The 17,048-nt window shown below is 43.2% G+C and overlaps 2 protein-coding genes across 3 annotated transcripts in view; both read left to right on the top strand.

Annotated features, from left to right (window-relative positions):
* The first annotated feature begins 3,412 nt into the window (after positions 1 to 3,412).
* Positions 3,413 to 10,132, top strand: laynb (layilin b). Its single transcript, XM_053422366.1, has 7 exons — positions 3,413 to 3,629; positions 5,000 to 5,306; positions 5,566 to 5,723; positions 6,480 to 6,524; positions 6,943 to 7,020; positions 7,165 to 7,282; positions 7,676 to 10,132. The coding sequence occupies exons 1-7, from the start codon at positions 3,557 to 3,559 to the stop codon at positions 8,001 to 8,003; spliced, it is 1,107 nt and encodes a 368-aa protein (XP_053278341.1). The 5' UTR covers positions 3,413 to 3,556; the 3' UTR covers positions 8,004 to 10,132.
* A 1,203-nt stretch (positions 10,133 to 11,335) lies between these two features.
* sik2b (salt-inducible kinase 2b) overlaps positions 11,336 to 17,048 on the top strand; it is a 39,771-nt gene continuing 34,058 nt past the window's right edge. For both annotated transcript variants that reach the window (XM_053422365.1, XM_053422364.1), the window contains exons 1-2: positions 11,336 to 11,627; positions 15,182 to 15,298. In XM_053422365.1, the coding sequence (XP_053278340.1) occupies positions 11,490 to 11,627; positions 15,182 to 15,298 (255 nt within the window). In that variant the 5' untranslated portion in view covers positions 11,336 to 11,489. The remainder of the gene's footprint in view (positions 11,628 to 15,181; positions 15,299 to 17,048) is intronic.

Raw genomic sequence — 17,048 nt, 5'->3', positions numbered from 1 at the left:
CACTCACACATGGAGCCCAAAATAATGAATGTCATCTCATCCTTCCTGCAAATCTTTTATTATTTTGCTACATACTTTCTTTTTTTCTTCCTCATTATTTTTCTATATTTATACAAATGTTGCCATTTTACTTTAAATTGTTCAGTGCTGTTTTTACCCATTGTGTTTTGATGTGTGTTTTATCTAGGAGGTTTGTGAGGTTTAGTGGTAGTTTACTCGTCTGGTATGTGTGTGTTAGGTTGTGTCCTATATGTTTACTTCAATCTTTTCTGTTTTAACCGCTGTTTGTTTGTTGGTCGGTCGGTTGTTGGTCTGTCAGTTGTCGGTTGTTGTTTGATTGGTTGTTTGCCTGTTTGCCTGGTAGGTTGGTCGGTCGGTTGGTCAGTGGGTTGTTGGTCAGTCTGTTGGTCGGCTGGTTGATCGGTCAGTTGGTTGTTAGTCCGTCGGTCGTTAGTTGGTTGGTCGGTTGTCGGTCAGTCGGTCGGTTGGTTGGTAAGTTAGTTGTTTATTTTGCAGCAGGATTAAACCAAAACTACTGAACTGATTTTCACTGTGAACATTGCGAGATAGGGAGTTTTTCATGGATCTTGTTACGGAAAACATTTTGGCAGGTCAAGGTTACTAATATTAATGAGGGTATGAAATTCGGTGCAGATCCTCAAAAAATCATCAGGGCACTGATGGGCCTTGGTGGAGGTGCACTCTTTTAGTGCCATGTAATTTAAAAAGATACGTTCATCATTTTTTCTATTTTGATGAGAGTCTAAAGTACTGTATTGAAACCTCTACATCACTTTGTTGGGGAAACGTGAGGTGTAGTGGAATAGGTAGAGAGTTTGGTGAAATGTTTGTAGGGGAGAGCGAGGGGTAATGTGGGACATCGGGTGATGAGAAACACCCCCTGTATCTAGGCAACATAACACATTTGTGGTCATGTGACCATTATGTTTTCAAGCCCCTCCCATTCCCCCCTTGCCATGAAGGAGAAGTTGGTGCTGGTACTGTGGTAAGTATGTTTTTTCACAAAAATGTGTTTTTTGCATGTAAAAGTAAATTTTCTTGCTTTGAACTTAATCAACTGTTGTGTCAAAACAAATTGATTCAGGTAGAAAAAATGATATCATACATGTTGATGAACTTCCAACATATAAAACCATGTGATTGATGCTAGCTGAAGATTAGCCTGAATTGCTAAGAGATGTTGTTTTTCTAAAATTGTGGCTTCGGGGTAAAGTGGGACAAATGCTTTGGGGTAAAGTGGGACAGTGTCTCACTTTACCGCACCATGAAGCACAAGTTAAGTTTAGTCTTAAACATATTCTAGTGTTATATTACATTATATATGTTTTATTTTTAATGTCATAAACATTGTAGAAAAGCCATCAAGCCAACAAACTATACACCATGAAGACAACCTGGGGCCAAACACCCCTCGCAGAGATGGAGAGTGCAGCCACTGAGGTCATGCAAGGAAAGAAGTCCTTAAGAAAAGCTGGAAGGGATAGAAATATTGACAAGACAACCCTCAAAAGATTCATAAAGAAAAAAGAGAAAGGGAAAGTAAAACCAGTAGCCTGGGTTGCAGTACCTGAGGTAAAGAGAATATTCACAGATGAGATGGAGGAGGAGCCAAACACTTGAAACAACTAGCTGACCAGTTCCTTGGCCTTGCTCCAGTTAAGTGCCATGAACTGGCTTTTGAATACGCAGAGAAAATCAATATCCCTGTCCCTACCAATTAGACAGAGAAACAATGTGCAGGTAAGCTAGGGTGTGCAAGAGATCACATGAATCATAATAATCATGAATGGGTTTAATTGACCAATCCCCATGATTCTGTTACTAGTCCGATATTAGTGGTTGTCAATCTAGCTGTCTGGATTTTAACTATGGTAGTTTTAAAGTGGAAAAAGTAAGTGGACCCAAGACCACATTTTTTAAAACAATCATATTTTCCCTGCCCTTTGTCCTGAAGACATTCGGATCATTTCCATTGCTAGAAAACATCCTGAATTAATGGGAAATGTGTAAATTTTACTGATATATCAGTATAGCTCGCCTAGAGGAGGGTAAATGTAAAAAATGTCCCACATTACCCCGCTCTCCCCTACTGTGGGTGAACTTCATGTTTACTTTAAAAAGGGGTGTGCTGGAACGATGTCCAATAAACTTACCACGTGAATAACACAGACACGGTTAATATTACAATCAACCTCATTTAAAACGTATGAAGCCCTCCTTGAATTCAAACACGGTTGTTCTTCCACAGCACTTTAACAGCCCTGGAGTGCTGAGGTCATTATTTTCTAAGGCAACAACAACAACAAACAGAACTTTTATTTAGCCGCAAGTTAAGCGGGCCTCCACTCAACCTGTCAGTGTCTCAGTCTCCTGTTGGAAAAGTTTCATTCTGCCGATTTTGCTGGATTGGGCCGCGTAAAATTAATTGTTTTTGTTGCAAGGCACGTCAAGTTAATTTATGCAGCACCATTCAGACACAAGGAGACTCAAAGTGATATTGGAATTACATAAAAAACAAGACATTAAAGTTGCATTTAAAAAAGTTAAATACGTAATTAGTCTCTATTCTTTAGGGCCAAAAACAATTATTTCAGTTGCGTAATGTGTACGAGTGCTTCAAACTGTCACCATCACTAGTTTTCTGGAAATTGAGCTACAGTGCCTGGAAACCAACCCAGAGCAATGAACAGGAAGTATGCTTCTAAGGGAAAGAATCGTTTTCCCCTTCCTCCCCCTGCATGTCTCTCCCTCTCTCTCTCCCTCTCTCTCCCTCTCTCTCTCCCACTCTGTCCCTATCTCTGCGTTGCCCTCGCCGGGCCTGTCATGGTGTTTTCACAGGGGCCTGAGTCAGTTTCCTTTCACAGACTCCTGCTTGTTTTTTAATGAGATTCGAATAAAGACACCAGACATGTGGTCAGTAAACTCAAGCTGCATCACATCACAGGAGCAGACAGAGAAAAGAGAAAAGAGAAAAGCTGACACGGGGCCGTTTAGAGTTTCTGCTCTCTCCTGCTTGGTTTTCTCCTCTGAGCCATTTTCCTCCCCAATCACCACCATTCTTCACTTTATTGCAGGGAGCATGATGCATTAGTGTACGCACAAAGCACTCCATTGAGCCCATTATAATGACATTACTGGATGTGAATGGGATTAAATGGGGAAAGGCTGCAAATTGACTGCACAAAATCATACTCAAGTTGCTGTTTATTTTTGCCTCTTGAAGGAATAGATTCACTGAAAAGCAACTTTCTCTTTTCGTTAACAAAATAAAAATCTCACTCTAGATTCTTTTTCCTTTCTCATCTAGATTCCATGTGCACGCCTTCCACCAGTTGACCCCCCCCCCCCCCCCCCCCCCCCCCCCCTCTCCTCTTCTCTGCTGCCTCTGCTGGTTGTGATTTGCTTCTTTTTTTTTTCGTCTCCGGGCTGAAAAAGAAAAACTCTTGAAGTCCAGCTCCTGAAGAAGCAGCTCGCTCCCTCCGTTACTTCAACATCTCACCAGTGGCCGTGCAGCTCATGTAGGGAACATGTAGAGATGGATTTGATGAAGCTGTTTGCCACCGTCGTCTTCGTTTTGTTCCAGCCTGGATCCGCTTCTAAAGTAAATGGTAAGCAGGAATGTGCGGTTTCAGACCGTTTCCTGTGTGTGTGTGTGTGTGTGTGTGTGTGCGTGTGTGTGCGTTTTTGTGTTTGTTTTGTTTTTGTTTTTTACCGAGAACGTTTCTCCACTGTGTGTTTGTGAAATAGCTGATGTTATTTACAGGTTTTCCTCTGAGGGTTGACAGGGCTGTGACCAGACTCATGAGGAAGAGGCTTGATAATGATAAACAGACACAGACACGTGATGTGCTGCAAACTGATTCACTTCCCACTGGTTTCAAATCAGGAGGTTTTCCAACAACTGTTCTAACTACAAACTCCTCTTATGCAACTTATCCTGTATCCTAATGTAAGGCTGATACAAAAGCAGCTGTAGCCCTGATAACAACAGCATCTGTGTTCCTATTGACTAGACTGCAGACGCCCATGTCTCATTGTCTGTGAGGGAAAGATGTCAGCAACGCATCACAGTGAAACTGGATTCAAGATTCTATAATTTATTGCCACACAACTCCAGTTGTTTGGAATTTGCCTCAGTGTGCCCACTGCGAGACAACAATCACAGAATAACACATAACAAGAAAATAACCACAACACACAACCCCCTCCCCATAAAAACATTACATACAACTGTTGATGTTAAATCACCAGTAGGTGGTTAAATAAAGTGGTCAGACCTCAGGGCAATGAGATCTACCTGAGGAATCATAACATCCCTAGATCATTACAGAAGAGTAAATAAAAATATTTATAATAATAATAAACAAAAAGGTTTTAAATGGGCAATGCTATTTACAATGTATATGTTTTTATATTTCCTTCATCCCCTTTGTTCCCCATCGTCAGACTAATCAAGGATAATCCTATGCTTTTATGAAAAAGGTAAATCTCATGTTCTTTACTACTGGGAATGCAGTGCAGCTTCCTGAGCGTCCAGCAAATGGACAATTTTTTTTAGTGTTTTTTCCAGTTCTGCAAAACTATTTACATTCTCACGAACAAACACTGAACTGGAACACTGGGATTATTTTTTTTACCTTAAGACCAAGAATAAAGCCATAATTAACTAACTTCAGTCAATAACAAACATACACATTGCGTTGCCTCAGCAAACCACTGCATTTTTCAGACGTGCATATTTAAACAGTTTTTTCACTGTTTCACAAAGCACCACAGCATCAAAACTATTCTAACTGGTTTACTCTGCCCATGTTGTGGTAAATTGTGAAATGACTTTTGCAAAGCAATGTGACCCCAACATTTCTAGTTCCTAATGTGTCCGTGGTACTGTAGTTTCTTTCTGCTATGTGCCGCAGGAAGTCTTTACAAACCAAACCTGAACTCATCATCTTGTTATCTCCCTGATGCTTGACTGCAGGCCAAATGATCTGTCGGCGTGGGACAGAGCGGCCGTGCTACAAGGTGTCCAGCATCCAGGACAGCAGACGGAGAGTGACCTTCGAAGATGCCAGGCAGACCTGCAGGTCGGACGGGGGCGAGTTGCTCAGCATTGAAACAGAGAGCGAGCAGCGACTGGTCGAGAGGTTCATACAACAGATGCAGGCCGGAGATGGAGACTTCTGGATCGTTCTCCGCCAAAGCCCCCAGCGCTACAGGGCAGGGGCCACAATCCCAGGTTGCCCCTCACAGTACTATTGGCTGGATGGAAGCAAGGCCAAGTTCAGGTCTGTGTCTTTTTCTTGTGTTGCTACTGCATCAGTGAAAACCATTTAAAGAGAGGGGATAAAAAAAAGAAAATGTCAATGGAAAACCCCTGTTTTCAGTTATGATTTAGAAGAGATAATTGGGTTAAATTAAGTTTGCTTGGGAGTTATGGAATTTGTAAAATCCCTTAAGTGGAAAACCGCATGCGATGACGAAAACTGTCAAATGATTCAATAAGAAATGTAATAAGAGGCTGAAACTTGAATTATTTTGCTGCAGGAACTGGCACTGGGATGAGCCATCGTGTCGTGGTGAAATGTGCGTGATTCTGTATGATCAGTCGCCTGCTCCGCCTGGCAGAGATGGTCGTTTCCTGTTCCAGTGGAGTGACGTCAACTGCTACTCTAAGAACAGTGTTATTTGCAAATACCCAGAAAGTGAGTGAGCAGATTACTGACACTGGGGTGTTTTGATTCTTAAATCTGTGTCTCACCATGACTGAAATGTGGCCAATGCTAACAACAGCTAGAACTAAACATTCAGTGTACAATTATGTTGTTGGTTGCTTGGTTTACTGTAATGCTTTGCTCTCTGGAAACCTGAAAATATATATCTGCTCATGTTTAAAAGAAACTACCTTAAATATGACCTAAAAAGGACCCAGGAATTGGTTTTCATTGGTTTTAGTATCGCAACATTTCCGTTGACTTCTCGTTTCTCAGAGACTTATTCCTGAATCTTGGTTTCAAAATCACACATTCGTTGGGGTTGATATTTATGAGTACGTGCAATTCGGTGTATATACAAATAAAAATGCTGATCAAGTGAATTTCCAGGTGTCATAAGGGAACTTTAGGCCCTTGGCCGTGCGTTAGTTACAGTAAGTGTGGACCTTCTTGTACTCTTTTAGGGGAACTAAAACTGTAAAACAACCCTTGACAGAATCGATGTGCACATTTCATGTTATTACAGTTAGCATATCTTACTGTAAGCATTCTCTTATTTATGACCCGTTTTATTTGTGGATTCATTTTACAGCATTTTCTGTTGTTTCTTCTTCTGTCTGTTTCTGATTTCAAATGTTTTTTTGAGCATGTCTCTATGGACTGAATCTCTTTATTTGGATTAATCATTGTATGTTAAAGAGAAAATCTGTCTGAATGACGTGATCTTCTTTTCTCTGTCCTCTGCAGAAAAAGCACCAGTTTTTGCTGATGAACGGAACATGACACATACAGGTACAATGTGCACTTGTCTACCCCACACATACTGTCCCTGTGTGCTTTATGTTCCGGTGAGATAAAGATAACAAGTGGCCGCAGGTGTGTTTATACATGGATCAAGAAACGTTAGACTACAAAAATGACCAAATCACTTTTTTTTCACTTTAATGTCGAATTTGTCCGTTTCCTTTTGTGGAATGAAGACATCTAGTGGTAATAATGTACTAATGATTAGGTTGTAATTTCAATTATCTGCAGGTTACATGAACATGTTTTCAGCCTTGATTAAGAATAAATACGTTGTTAAAAACATATGCAAAACTTATAACATTTACATATATTCACATATGTTCTGAATTGTGGTAAAATCTCTTCAAATCTGCAATGGTTAGATAAGCAATGACTCATATTGAACTGTTTCTGATTTCTCCAGTTCCATCCCTGAGGCCCAAACTACTCTCAACTACAGAAAGTGACGACAAGACAAAAATAGTTCTACCTGAGTCTTCAGGTAAGAAAATAATTGAATTAGTAAATGCCCTTTATGTTTTTAAGAAATCTTTGTTACGTGGTAACAGAATCGTGCCCTAAATAATCAAACACAGAGGCCATGTTTTGAAGTATTTTATGGCAAGTTCTGTGTTTTTCTTTGCAGTGTCTCTCTCAGACAACACCCTGTATGTTTCCTACATCCTCTATGCAACTGTTCCTGCTGTCCTGCTGCTGCTGTCTGCGGCTGCTGGCTTCTTCTGTTACAGAAAGCATGCGAAGAGGTAAAAGCAGAAAAGTGACATATAAAGAATCCTGTTTCTGAAAGCAGATTTATCAAATAGCATATTAAGGGCCATTTTAGAAGAGAAATAATGTTCTTTTTGCAGAGGTAGTTAATAAATTTGGGCCCAATGCTCTTGTTGAATATGAATTTATCAATATGGCACATTAATGCAGGTCTTTAATATCCGGCCGATGTAAGCACCCATTTCAAAAGGATATACTGTGTGTGACTTGTATACCTCTTAAATCATTACAGCTTGCAGTTAGAAACATGTCGTCCAAATGTGGATAACAAATTCTGATTTCTCACTTTATTTGGCTTGTGAAGTGGTAATTCAGTCATGTTGTAATGATGCTGCCATGCTCCTTAATGTCATTTCTCTCATATCCAGGAGGAAGACAGAAACAGAGAGCTGCCCCAGCAGATCGCAACCATGGAAGTCAACCACAGCTTCACTTTGTCCCATTCAAGGACCTTACGCCTTCAGTGACGTCACCAAACTGCCTCACACTGCCCTCGACGCCAGCGCCACCGCAGACATCTTGACAAAGTTATCGTGCGGCCCCTCCCCGGACTCCCAGTGTGACGATTATGAGAACGTGTCCTGCACGTACAAGGCGAGCGGCTTTGTGACCAACGACATCTATGAGACCTGCAAAGCTCAGAGTCGGCGCAGCCGCGGTCAGACTGGTTGGGTGGAAAACGAGATCTACGGATAACGCTGTCGATGCCTATCTGCTCTCTGCCAAGTCTCCGTCATACTTCACTGCAGCAACAGAAAAAGATCCAGCCAGAGACAAGAACCCCATGTTCTCCATCCCTGTTTCCTCCTGTGCACCATACTGGCTGCTTGTGTGGTGTAGGGTTACTAAACAGGTGGCTGTGTCAGCCTGGTTATTTCAGGATAGATCTGTTTCCTGTGTGTATCTGCAGCGCTGCCTCCTCTGCATCCAGCGTTCAAGTCTCATTACTCACTATTGCAGGGTTTCCCAAAGTTTGGTCAACTGTGACTCTGCAGTATATTTAGATCCAGAACTTCCAGAGAGTTCTCTTGCTCAGATTGTCAAACAAATTGTGAATTTGACCATGCGAAGAGAACCAGATATGTTTAAAAGTCCCATTACCACATTTAATTATGTAAGAAGACAAGCCTGTGGTTATGGTAGCAGCTTTGTGATGTGAATCTATGCAGAGCTGTGTTTTGAGCTAACAACCTGCAGATATTTAACTGGTCTATTGTTTACCAAGTTCCCCATCTTAGCTTGATTTGTTGTCATGCTAACATTTGCTAATTAACACCAAAACCTAAGTATAGTTGAGGCCAATGGGAATGTTATCAGTCTTGAAGGTATATTTAGTTATAAACCAAAGCAGAGGGAAAGTATATATGTATGCATCGGAATCAGGTCAGGTTGGGACACACACAAAAAAGGATCCCTGTTGAGTTCAGGTCGTGTTTGGTTAGTTTTCCTATTAGCTTGGACGTTGTTTGGACAGTTAAATGAGACTTGAGCTGTTCTTCATTGTGATGGTGTATATGTCACTAAGATCGATCGTCTAGACTCTGTGAATTTCAAAGATGTTATACCAATCAGTGTATAAACGTTGAGAATTTCTAGAGGAAATGTGGAAAGACATGCAGCTGCTGGAAGCAACAGAGAAAAATCAGACCCAAATCATAGAATTCATCATCTTGGGACAATGAAAATGCATCTATATGTTGGTGAACAATTTAATGGTAGACCAGACTGGTGGACAGATGGAATGAGATAATTTATTCAAACTTCTTTTATATATAGAATTATTAAATAGCCATCAAACACATTCAGTCAGTGGAGGAAATCTGATCTGAATCATGAATGAGTCAGGTCGGTTTAGCGGCGCAGCAAGTGCTGCTATTTACGGCATGGTGGATTACACATGTAACCCTGGGAATAACTGCAAGTTTTGAGCCCTCGCGCAGGGTTACTCATCTTGTAAACAATCCCAAATTAAACTACTCAACCATTTTCCCAAGAACTCTAGATATTACTGTAGGAGGCACAATGACCGAGAAATTGCGTGGGCTCTCCACTGATGCACACGTCCTATTTAGGGACTATTCTGACCTTTTCTCTAAACCCGAAGAGCGGTGTGTTTGTGTGTGTGTGTGTGTGTGTGTGTGTGTGTGTGTGTGTGTGTGTGTGTGTGTGTGTGTGTGTGTGTGTGTGTGTGTGTGTGTGTGTGTGTGTGTGTGTGTGTGTGTGTGTGTGTGTGTGTGTGTGTGTGTGTGTCCCGATTTAAGGCTTCCTGTTTGGACTGTGATGTCAGGGAACAGGACAGGGCATGTGGAAACACTGATGACAGAACTCTGCTGACCCCAGTAAACTTCAAGTACCCCCCCCCCCCCTCCTCCACTTGATTGTGTGAGAAACTAAACCACTGATTGTGACATAGACACCAGTGAGGACTGACCAGTTTCGATCAGGTCATGGACTCCCTCATCGTTGTTTGTCTGTGAAAGAACGTAACTGTGTCATGAACATAAAGATATCATGGTTGTGTCTCAGTGTGCACTGAGTGAGCACTGAGTGGGCTGTTGGGTCGGTGTCTCGGAAAGATGTAGTAAGCCAGGAGAGGCTGAGTGTGTTCTTGGAGAATGTTAGACAGGAAATGCCAAAAGCACATCTGGAACTCCTACATCCAGGAAGTCTATGCGTGACAGCAGAGGCCTTCGGGGCGCTGCTCGGCTCGGCCTGCTTAGCAAACCACGGTTTTGTGTCAGAACGACCACTGGGTGGGAATGTGCCCCGCGTCCTGGGAACATGACTTGATTGTTAGGTGTGAAATAAAGTTTGGTTGCACAATATTGTGGTTGCATTCCTTATTGAATAGGAGTACGGGAATACTCAAGTGTCATGTGTGTTTGTCGCGGAGTGACGTCAGATGTGTGTGAATGCTGTCTAAGTACTGCACTGAGAAAAATTTCGAAAGGAAATGGTAAACATCAGAAACCAATGCTCGAGTTTTGGCAGAGACAATTTATTGGGGCAAGGGATTAGATCGGGGTCATGTTCATCATGATAACACACGACTGGTTCGGGTTATAGGTTCATGTTAGGCAACACAGATAAACTGGGAAACAGAGCCTCCCAGAATCCGAGCCTTTGGAATCCAACACTGGTCTAGAAGGAAATGCGGGGCCTTGCATCAATTTACAGTTTCTGCCAACAGGTGGTGCTGGTGTGTAGCTGGACGAGCCTTTGTTGCTGATAAAATGTCTGGTCTCACACGAGGGCCTGCAGGTTACATTATATAAGGGTATATGTAAGGTTCTATATCAGATTTGTACACGGTTAATGCAATTTTTTTGGTATGGATTATTTAATGTAGCAATGAAGAGCAACGGTTTATTTGTTTAACGTGATTATTGCAGGCGTTGAGAGATGCATGTTTTTTTTCATTCATACTTGCAGAGAGCTGGGATAATAGCAGGAGCGGATAGAATGAACGTAATCCTTTTTGTCCACATCTTCCTCCTCCTCCTCATCATCATCATCGTCCTCATCATCAAAGCACGATAAACACCTGCAGGGCGACACTTCAAAGTTTTACCCCCGCGCCGCGATCAGGGAGGCGCAGGCCAGCAGACCGATTTCCAGAATAGCAATTTCACCGGTTGACGTAAGAGATGGGTCCGGTCGTCCTGGCAACCAATTGGCACTGGAGTGTGGAGCGGCTCCGTGGCCCCGCCCCCTGTACAAATACCCCCATGGCTTTGACGTCAATACACGTCAACCGGAGAACATGATGCCTCCTCTGCGAGTCCGCCCGTGCACTCCGCGGCTGACAGAGGCTCCGCGCAGCTGAGACGTGACCGCGGTATTGTCGCGGAGGGGAACGCGGTGTGACGGCTCAGCTCATGGCCTGCTCCGGGCAGCGTCGCCACACGGGCTCCGGCAGAAAGCAACTTTGTTTTTAATGGACGCGCGTCGAGCGGCGGCGGCAGGGGGAGCGGCAGCGGCGGCGGCAGCAGAGGCGGCGGCCGGCTTGTTCTACTTTCGTCTTTATCTGTAGCGGCCCGAGCGAGCAGCAGCAGAAGCGAGCCCCGTGCAAGAGCCCCCCTCCTCCGGGCAGCGTGTCCCCCTTCACCCGCTCGTCTGGCTACCTCCTCCTCCGCCTCCTCTTCCTACTCCTCGTCCACAAACAGTCACATTTAGAACAGCATGGTCATGGCTGACAGTGTCCAGAAACCGCTGATCCGGGGTCCGGTCCGAGTGGGCTTCTACGACATCGAGCGCACTTTAGGGAAAGGCAATTTCGCCGTGGTGAAGCTGGCGAGACACCGCATTACGAAGACCGAGGTGAGTGAGAGAGTGTGTGTGAGTGTGTCAGTGTGTGTCTGTATGTGTGTGTTTGGTGAACTAGTTAGCCCCAAAGCTAACTTGGGCTACTGTTCAGCCCGAGTTACATAACTTTTCTCATGTTGTGGCGGACACCCCACCTATTCACAGCGGCATGCGCGACGCCGCGTCCACCTCGGGCACGAACACAAACTTGGACCGGGTGACGGCCCGGTCACTCCACTCGGCCGCTCCGGTGCTTTCACTGCTGCAGGTTCAGGAGCAATGACTGAGAGCACGTTCACCCCCCCCACCCACCCCCACGTCAGCTGCACATCTATGCCAGGAAGAGCCCTGACCACCGGTGCTGCTGGGAAACACGAACTGTAAACATGCGTGCGTTTTATTTCCCCTACTTCCAGGCCCATCAGCAGCATACACCTGCACTCCCTCCCCGCTAATGACCCAGACAGTGCAGCGACTCAGAACGAGTATGGCGGGTGTAAACATGCCGTAACTGGGGCGTACATGCATGCAGCATGGGGTCGGTGGTCCCATTATGCAATCTCAATAATGATGTGATTTACCGGTGTCTTGTGCCAGCAGTGCCCGAAGAGCTTTCCGAGGAGCAGGGGCATGGCATGGCAGAGCTGTGTGATTGGAAAGCAGCAAGTGTTCTGCAGACCGCAATCCACTGACACAGCTCTCTGGGTCTCCATGTAGTTCGGAGAGGGTTTGATGGTCACACTGAACGCTCTCAGGTGATGCAGCATTAACGGGGTTTGGATTGAGTTAACTTAAAGCTTTATGTCATCTCTGTGCAGAGAGACATTTCGTGAACGGTACCCCCGAGTGCCATGAATTTTTATGGTACTGACAGAGGGACTGAGATTCAGTGTGAGGAGTGTCTGGCCTGTGTGAAGAAGCTGTGTTGTGAAAGGCAGAGTGGGGGGCTGTAAGAAAAATAGGCCATGAGACTTAAAACACAGTCGCAAACTTTGATCTTTGATCCTCAGGACCTCCCAACTGTTTGTTGTGGAACATGAGCAATCATACTCTACAGAAAAACCTAGATCTACGTCACCCAGATAAGACTCTTGGTAGGTTTAATGAAAAGCATGGCGAGAGAGTGGCTCTTACCGTGTTAATCTTTTCATTCAAGCCTAGTCAGGTAATCTGCGACCGTGTGAGATGAGGTTTTCATTTCAGGTAAACACTGCACCAGGGGATTTCACTGAGTGCCTCCAGCCAGCAGGGCATTAGGGCCTACTGAGAACATAGGTGGTGGTTTTCAGGCCACTGGTTTGCCGACGCTTGACTTGACCAGAGCCAAACTGTCTAGTCAGAGTGGCCAAAGCAAAGCTGGAAAGGGAGGCTATCAACTTTATGTGATGCCATCTGCCTTGAGAAGATGCCAGTGTAACAGAGATGTTTGCCTGGTAAGAGAAACCAGAGTCTAATGACACATTAAACAGAAGATCTGATGCGTGTGTGTGTATTTAGGATTGTGTACATTTCCAGATAAGTGTACCTGTGTTTGCATAACCTACTTTTCCTACTCAGGGCCCCTGCGTGCTATACTGAACCATTCACACCATTATGTACATTTTGCAGCTTGTGGGTTCACATCGTGTAGACCAGTTCCCATGTGGTCCCTTGCGTTTATCCATCCTCCGAAAGAGGCTAAATGCGTTTTTTAACTCTTTGTCCTCAAATGACCTTGTGCTAAGTGAGTTCCTAAGAAGTTGTATGTTTGTGTAGGTATTGTTGACAAGAGCTCTGATCCTGTCACGTATCCCTCACTACTAGATCAGTGGTTTTAATAGAGCTACTGACTTGGAGCTGATGTGCTGTCAAATGACTCGGATTCCTCCATAGGATTTAACGTCAACTATACGCTGTCGGTACTGTGGGTAGGAAGATAATACCGGGAAGTGTTCAACATCAAAAAAGCACTTACCTCACATCTCTAAGTGCGAACTACAAGTATATGAAAGAAGATCAAAACGAGCGCCTGTAGGATGGAGGTATCAGACTTCCCCTGACGACTAAAAACAAACTGTGTCCTGACGACTATGATCACACCATGAAACAAATGACTCCATATCTATTTCAATGATGCCACTGCAGTCATACAGCGGGGATGCTTAGGCAAAAACAATTCAGAGTAATGTACCGGAAAATGTTACACCTTGCTCAACTTTTGCCCCGACACTGGGTGACATCAGCTGGCAACGCACCGCGAAAGCAAGCCAAATACATGCACTTGCACATTCCTGGTAAAATACTTTTACAGTGTGAACAGGGCGGTTCGACTGTTTATGTGATGGCTGCCAAGATGGAGGATAACACGATCGTCAGTGTGATAAAAGACTGTAATATAAACTGCTGTGCAATGTTTTGGCATCTGGTCATTCTTCAGTCTCATGGATCTGTTTTATTCATCTCATCTAAAGCTGCATCAGTGATTACTTGTGTGATTGATTGCTGTAGATAATTTGTTATTGATTAATCATCCCTAAAGCTAAAATTTTCAAATTGCCTGTCACTGAAAGCCAAGGCCAAATAGTCCCCTTATGATATCTCATAAAATTCAATAGATCTGGATTTTTATTTGGATCAAGACCAAATTGCACACACACTTCATCTGGTTCCATTAATACATATTTTTAAGAAATTAAGGCAAATGTTGTAAACCCCCTTTATTACCATGTTAAAGAAAGCGTGAAAAGAAAATCCTGAATCTGCCCCCTTTTTCTGGATCCGCACCAATATTGAATAGCTTCTTCCCTGACCCATACAGCCCCGTTCCACCAAGTTTCGTAGAAATCGGTTGAGTAGTTTCTGCGTATTCCTGCTGACAACCAAACGGACAGGGGTGAAACTATTTCCTCCTTGGCAAAAGTCAGTTTACTATCTGAGAAGACAGGGATAACAAATTCTCACCCTTTTGCCGTTTTTACTTAAACAATGACTCAAACTGTTTATCTAATCGATTCAGCCCGAGTCACGCAAGTACCTGAAACAACGCACTAATGTCTGCAGGCCCCTAACGTAGTCTGGGGTCTCCTGTTGTTTACTCGTCCAGCTCGACTTGGAACACTTGAGATCACACTGACTAAGTGTTGTTTATGAGGCCATGTGAAGCAGAGATGTTAATGTTGCCATGCTACGTACCAGGCGTCGTTACTCAAACCCAAGAGTGTTGAGGTTGTGAGACTGCGATTTACACCAACACGTCATTTTGTGGTTGTGTGTGTGTGTGAGTTTGTGTGTATCCAGCGAGACATGTGCTTGCTGTACTTTCCTATCATATTTCATCATGGCTCAATTATTAAAACTTGTTTATGAAGGATTCCGCACAAGCTGTTTGTTTATCTTTTGTCTCAGAACCAACTCTCCACTTTCACAGCTGAAAAGAACACACTGTGTCCTTCTGTTATTTGGAGAGTATTAAAATGCTTTGTGTAGTACTGTTTGTGTAAGTGTGTGTGCGTGTGTGGTCTTTCTAATTGCTCATTAATTCTGATTACGGGTGATTATAGTTGTATTTTTGATGCTCCATCATTCTGCAGGTGGCCATCAAGATCATCGACAAGACCCAACTGGATGCTGTGAACCTGGAGAAGATCTACAGAGAAGTTCAGATAATGAAGATGCTGGACCACCCCCACATAATCAAGCTCTACCAGGTGAGGCATCCACACCCTTTAACTGCCTGAATAAAAATAATCTAGAGCTGCTTTCCAGGCGGCATCTATTGCGCTTTTGTCTCTCCTGGGAGAAGGATCTCTCACTTGCTGTATTGGGTAATTTTTTCAAAAGGACAGAGGATGTTTGTGAATATGGGCTATGATTATGATTTGTGATTTAATGTGGGCTCTTGTCTCTTTTGTCTATCTGTAATGGAAATCTCTTTGTAAGTTGTTACTCCACATTTAATAATGATATGTGGGAATAAACGGTTTCACCTTGTTTATTATTGTTACAAGTATTTTAGCTTTTTATTGAATTTTTTTCTCTCTTTTTAAGCTGTGTCAATCAAAACATTTCCTGGTGATTTGTTGTTGTCTTGGTTGTTTAGATCTTACTTTCTTTGACACCTCATCACAGCCCTGTGCACTGATGATAGAAGAATGTCACTATTATTGTTTCCCCCATGTTTGCATACAAAACACAAAGAAGTTAAAAAAAATGTCATTTGAGAACCGGTTTTCCATTGTCCGAACCATCTTAATTGCTTGCCTGGCAGCTTATTAATTCCATGCATCAATGCCGTCGTTTTTTCTTACTGTTACCCATTGAAAGGCATTGATTTCAAACTCAAGTGTTCACCCTGATGGAAGCATGCAACAAGGAGAATTCATGGCGTAGAGTAAGAAGTGATCACTTCAGAAAGAAAGATGACGCACGTTCTATTGTCTGTAATTTCAAGTAAGGGTGTCAACTCCAGCAGTATGCTGAAACCTCTGTCTATGCAACAATGGCTTAGCTTTCAGTAATGCCATGTATTTGACTCTCTACGCACGAGTGCCACTGCCTCCCAACCGAGAAGAATGTGTTTACCGAGGGTAAATATCTTATGTGATAATGACATTTGTGCCACGTCGACAGGCTTAGCAGGTCTTTTCTTTGACTAAGAAAACCTAATTAAAATCAGTGGTTAACCAGTGGAGCTTCAGAGCACCTGAGTCACACTCTCGCAGACTCTGGGGGAAAAAAAAAAATAAGGGCCTTTATTTCTCATAGAAAACTTATCAGAAATCGATAAAGGAATCAGTGAAGAATCAGACAAATGAGCAGAATTGTTAATGGTATTTTTATCTAAATCTAATCAATTCCCAGACTTAAAAATGTCCAACCGAACCTACACAAATTCACAGACATATTTGTTTTATTGTTTTGTTGTCCTGTTATTGTCTTAGTTATTCTAAGGGGCACTGTTATCATGTAATTATGCATTCTGCTGTGGGTCCAGTGTAGCATCTGCTGAGAAAGCCCGGAATTAACTTTGCCTCCGACTAATCTGTGATCAAATCAGTTTTGCGGAGCAGAATTCGCTGTCGCACTCTGTTGATCTTCACTCCAGGTACTTTAGCAGTCGTGGTGTTGAAGCACAGCACTAATCCAGGTCATTCTCTGATGCATTAGCAAACAACTGCTGCCAAGCAGAACCTGCCACCACTGGATAGTTTAAGATATGAGAGCTGAGTCTCAGTTAATGACTGACTGACTCTACACTCTGCTGTGTGTTTGTTCTACACACTTTGTGAAGGTGCGACTGGCCTAATTCAAACCACTTAATGTTAGTAGCTTTATATGAATTAAATGTTTGCAGTGTCATTTTCTATTTAGGCTAGGTTTGGAAATCTGCACCTTTTTAATCACAATTACATGTATCACCTGAAAAATAGGCCCTGATTTGTTCATAGCTCCTGTCTA

The sequence above is a fragment of the Pleuronectes platessa genome, chromosome 5, assembly GCF_947347685.1.
Source record: "Pleuronectes platessa chromosome 5, fPlePla1.1, whole genome shotgun sequence".
Lineage (NCBI taxonomy): Eukaryota > Metazoa > Chordata > Actinopteri > Pleuronectiformes > Pleuronectidae > Pleuronectes > Pleuronectes platessa.
Note: the sequence above shows the minus strand (reverse complement) of the source record. Positions and strands in the feature narration are given on the sequence as shown.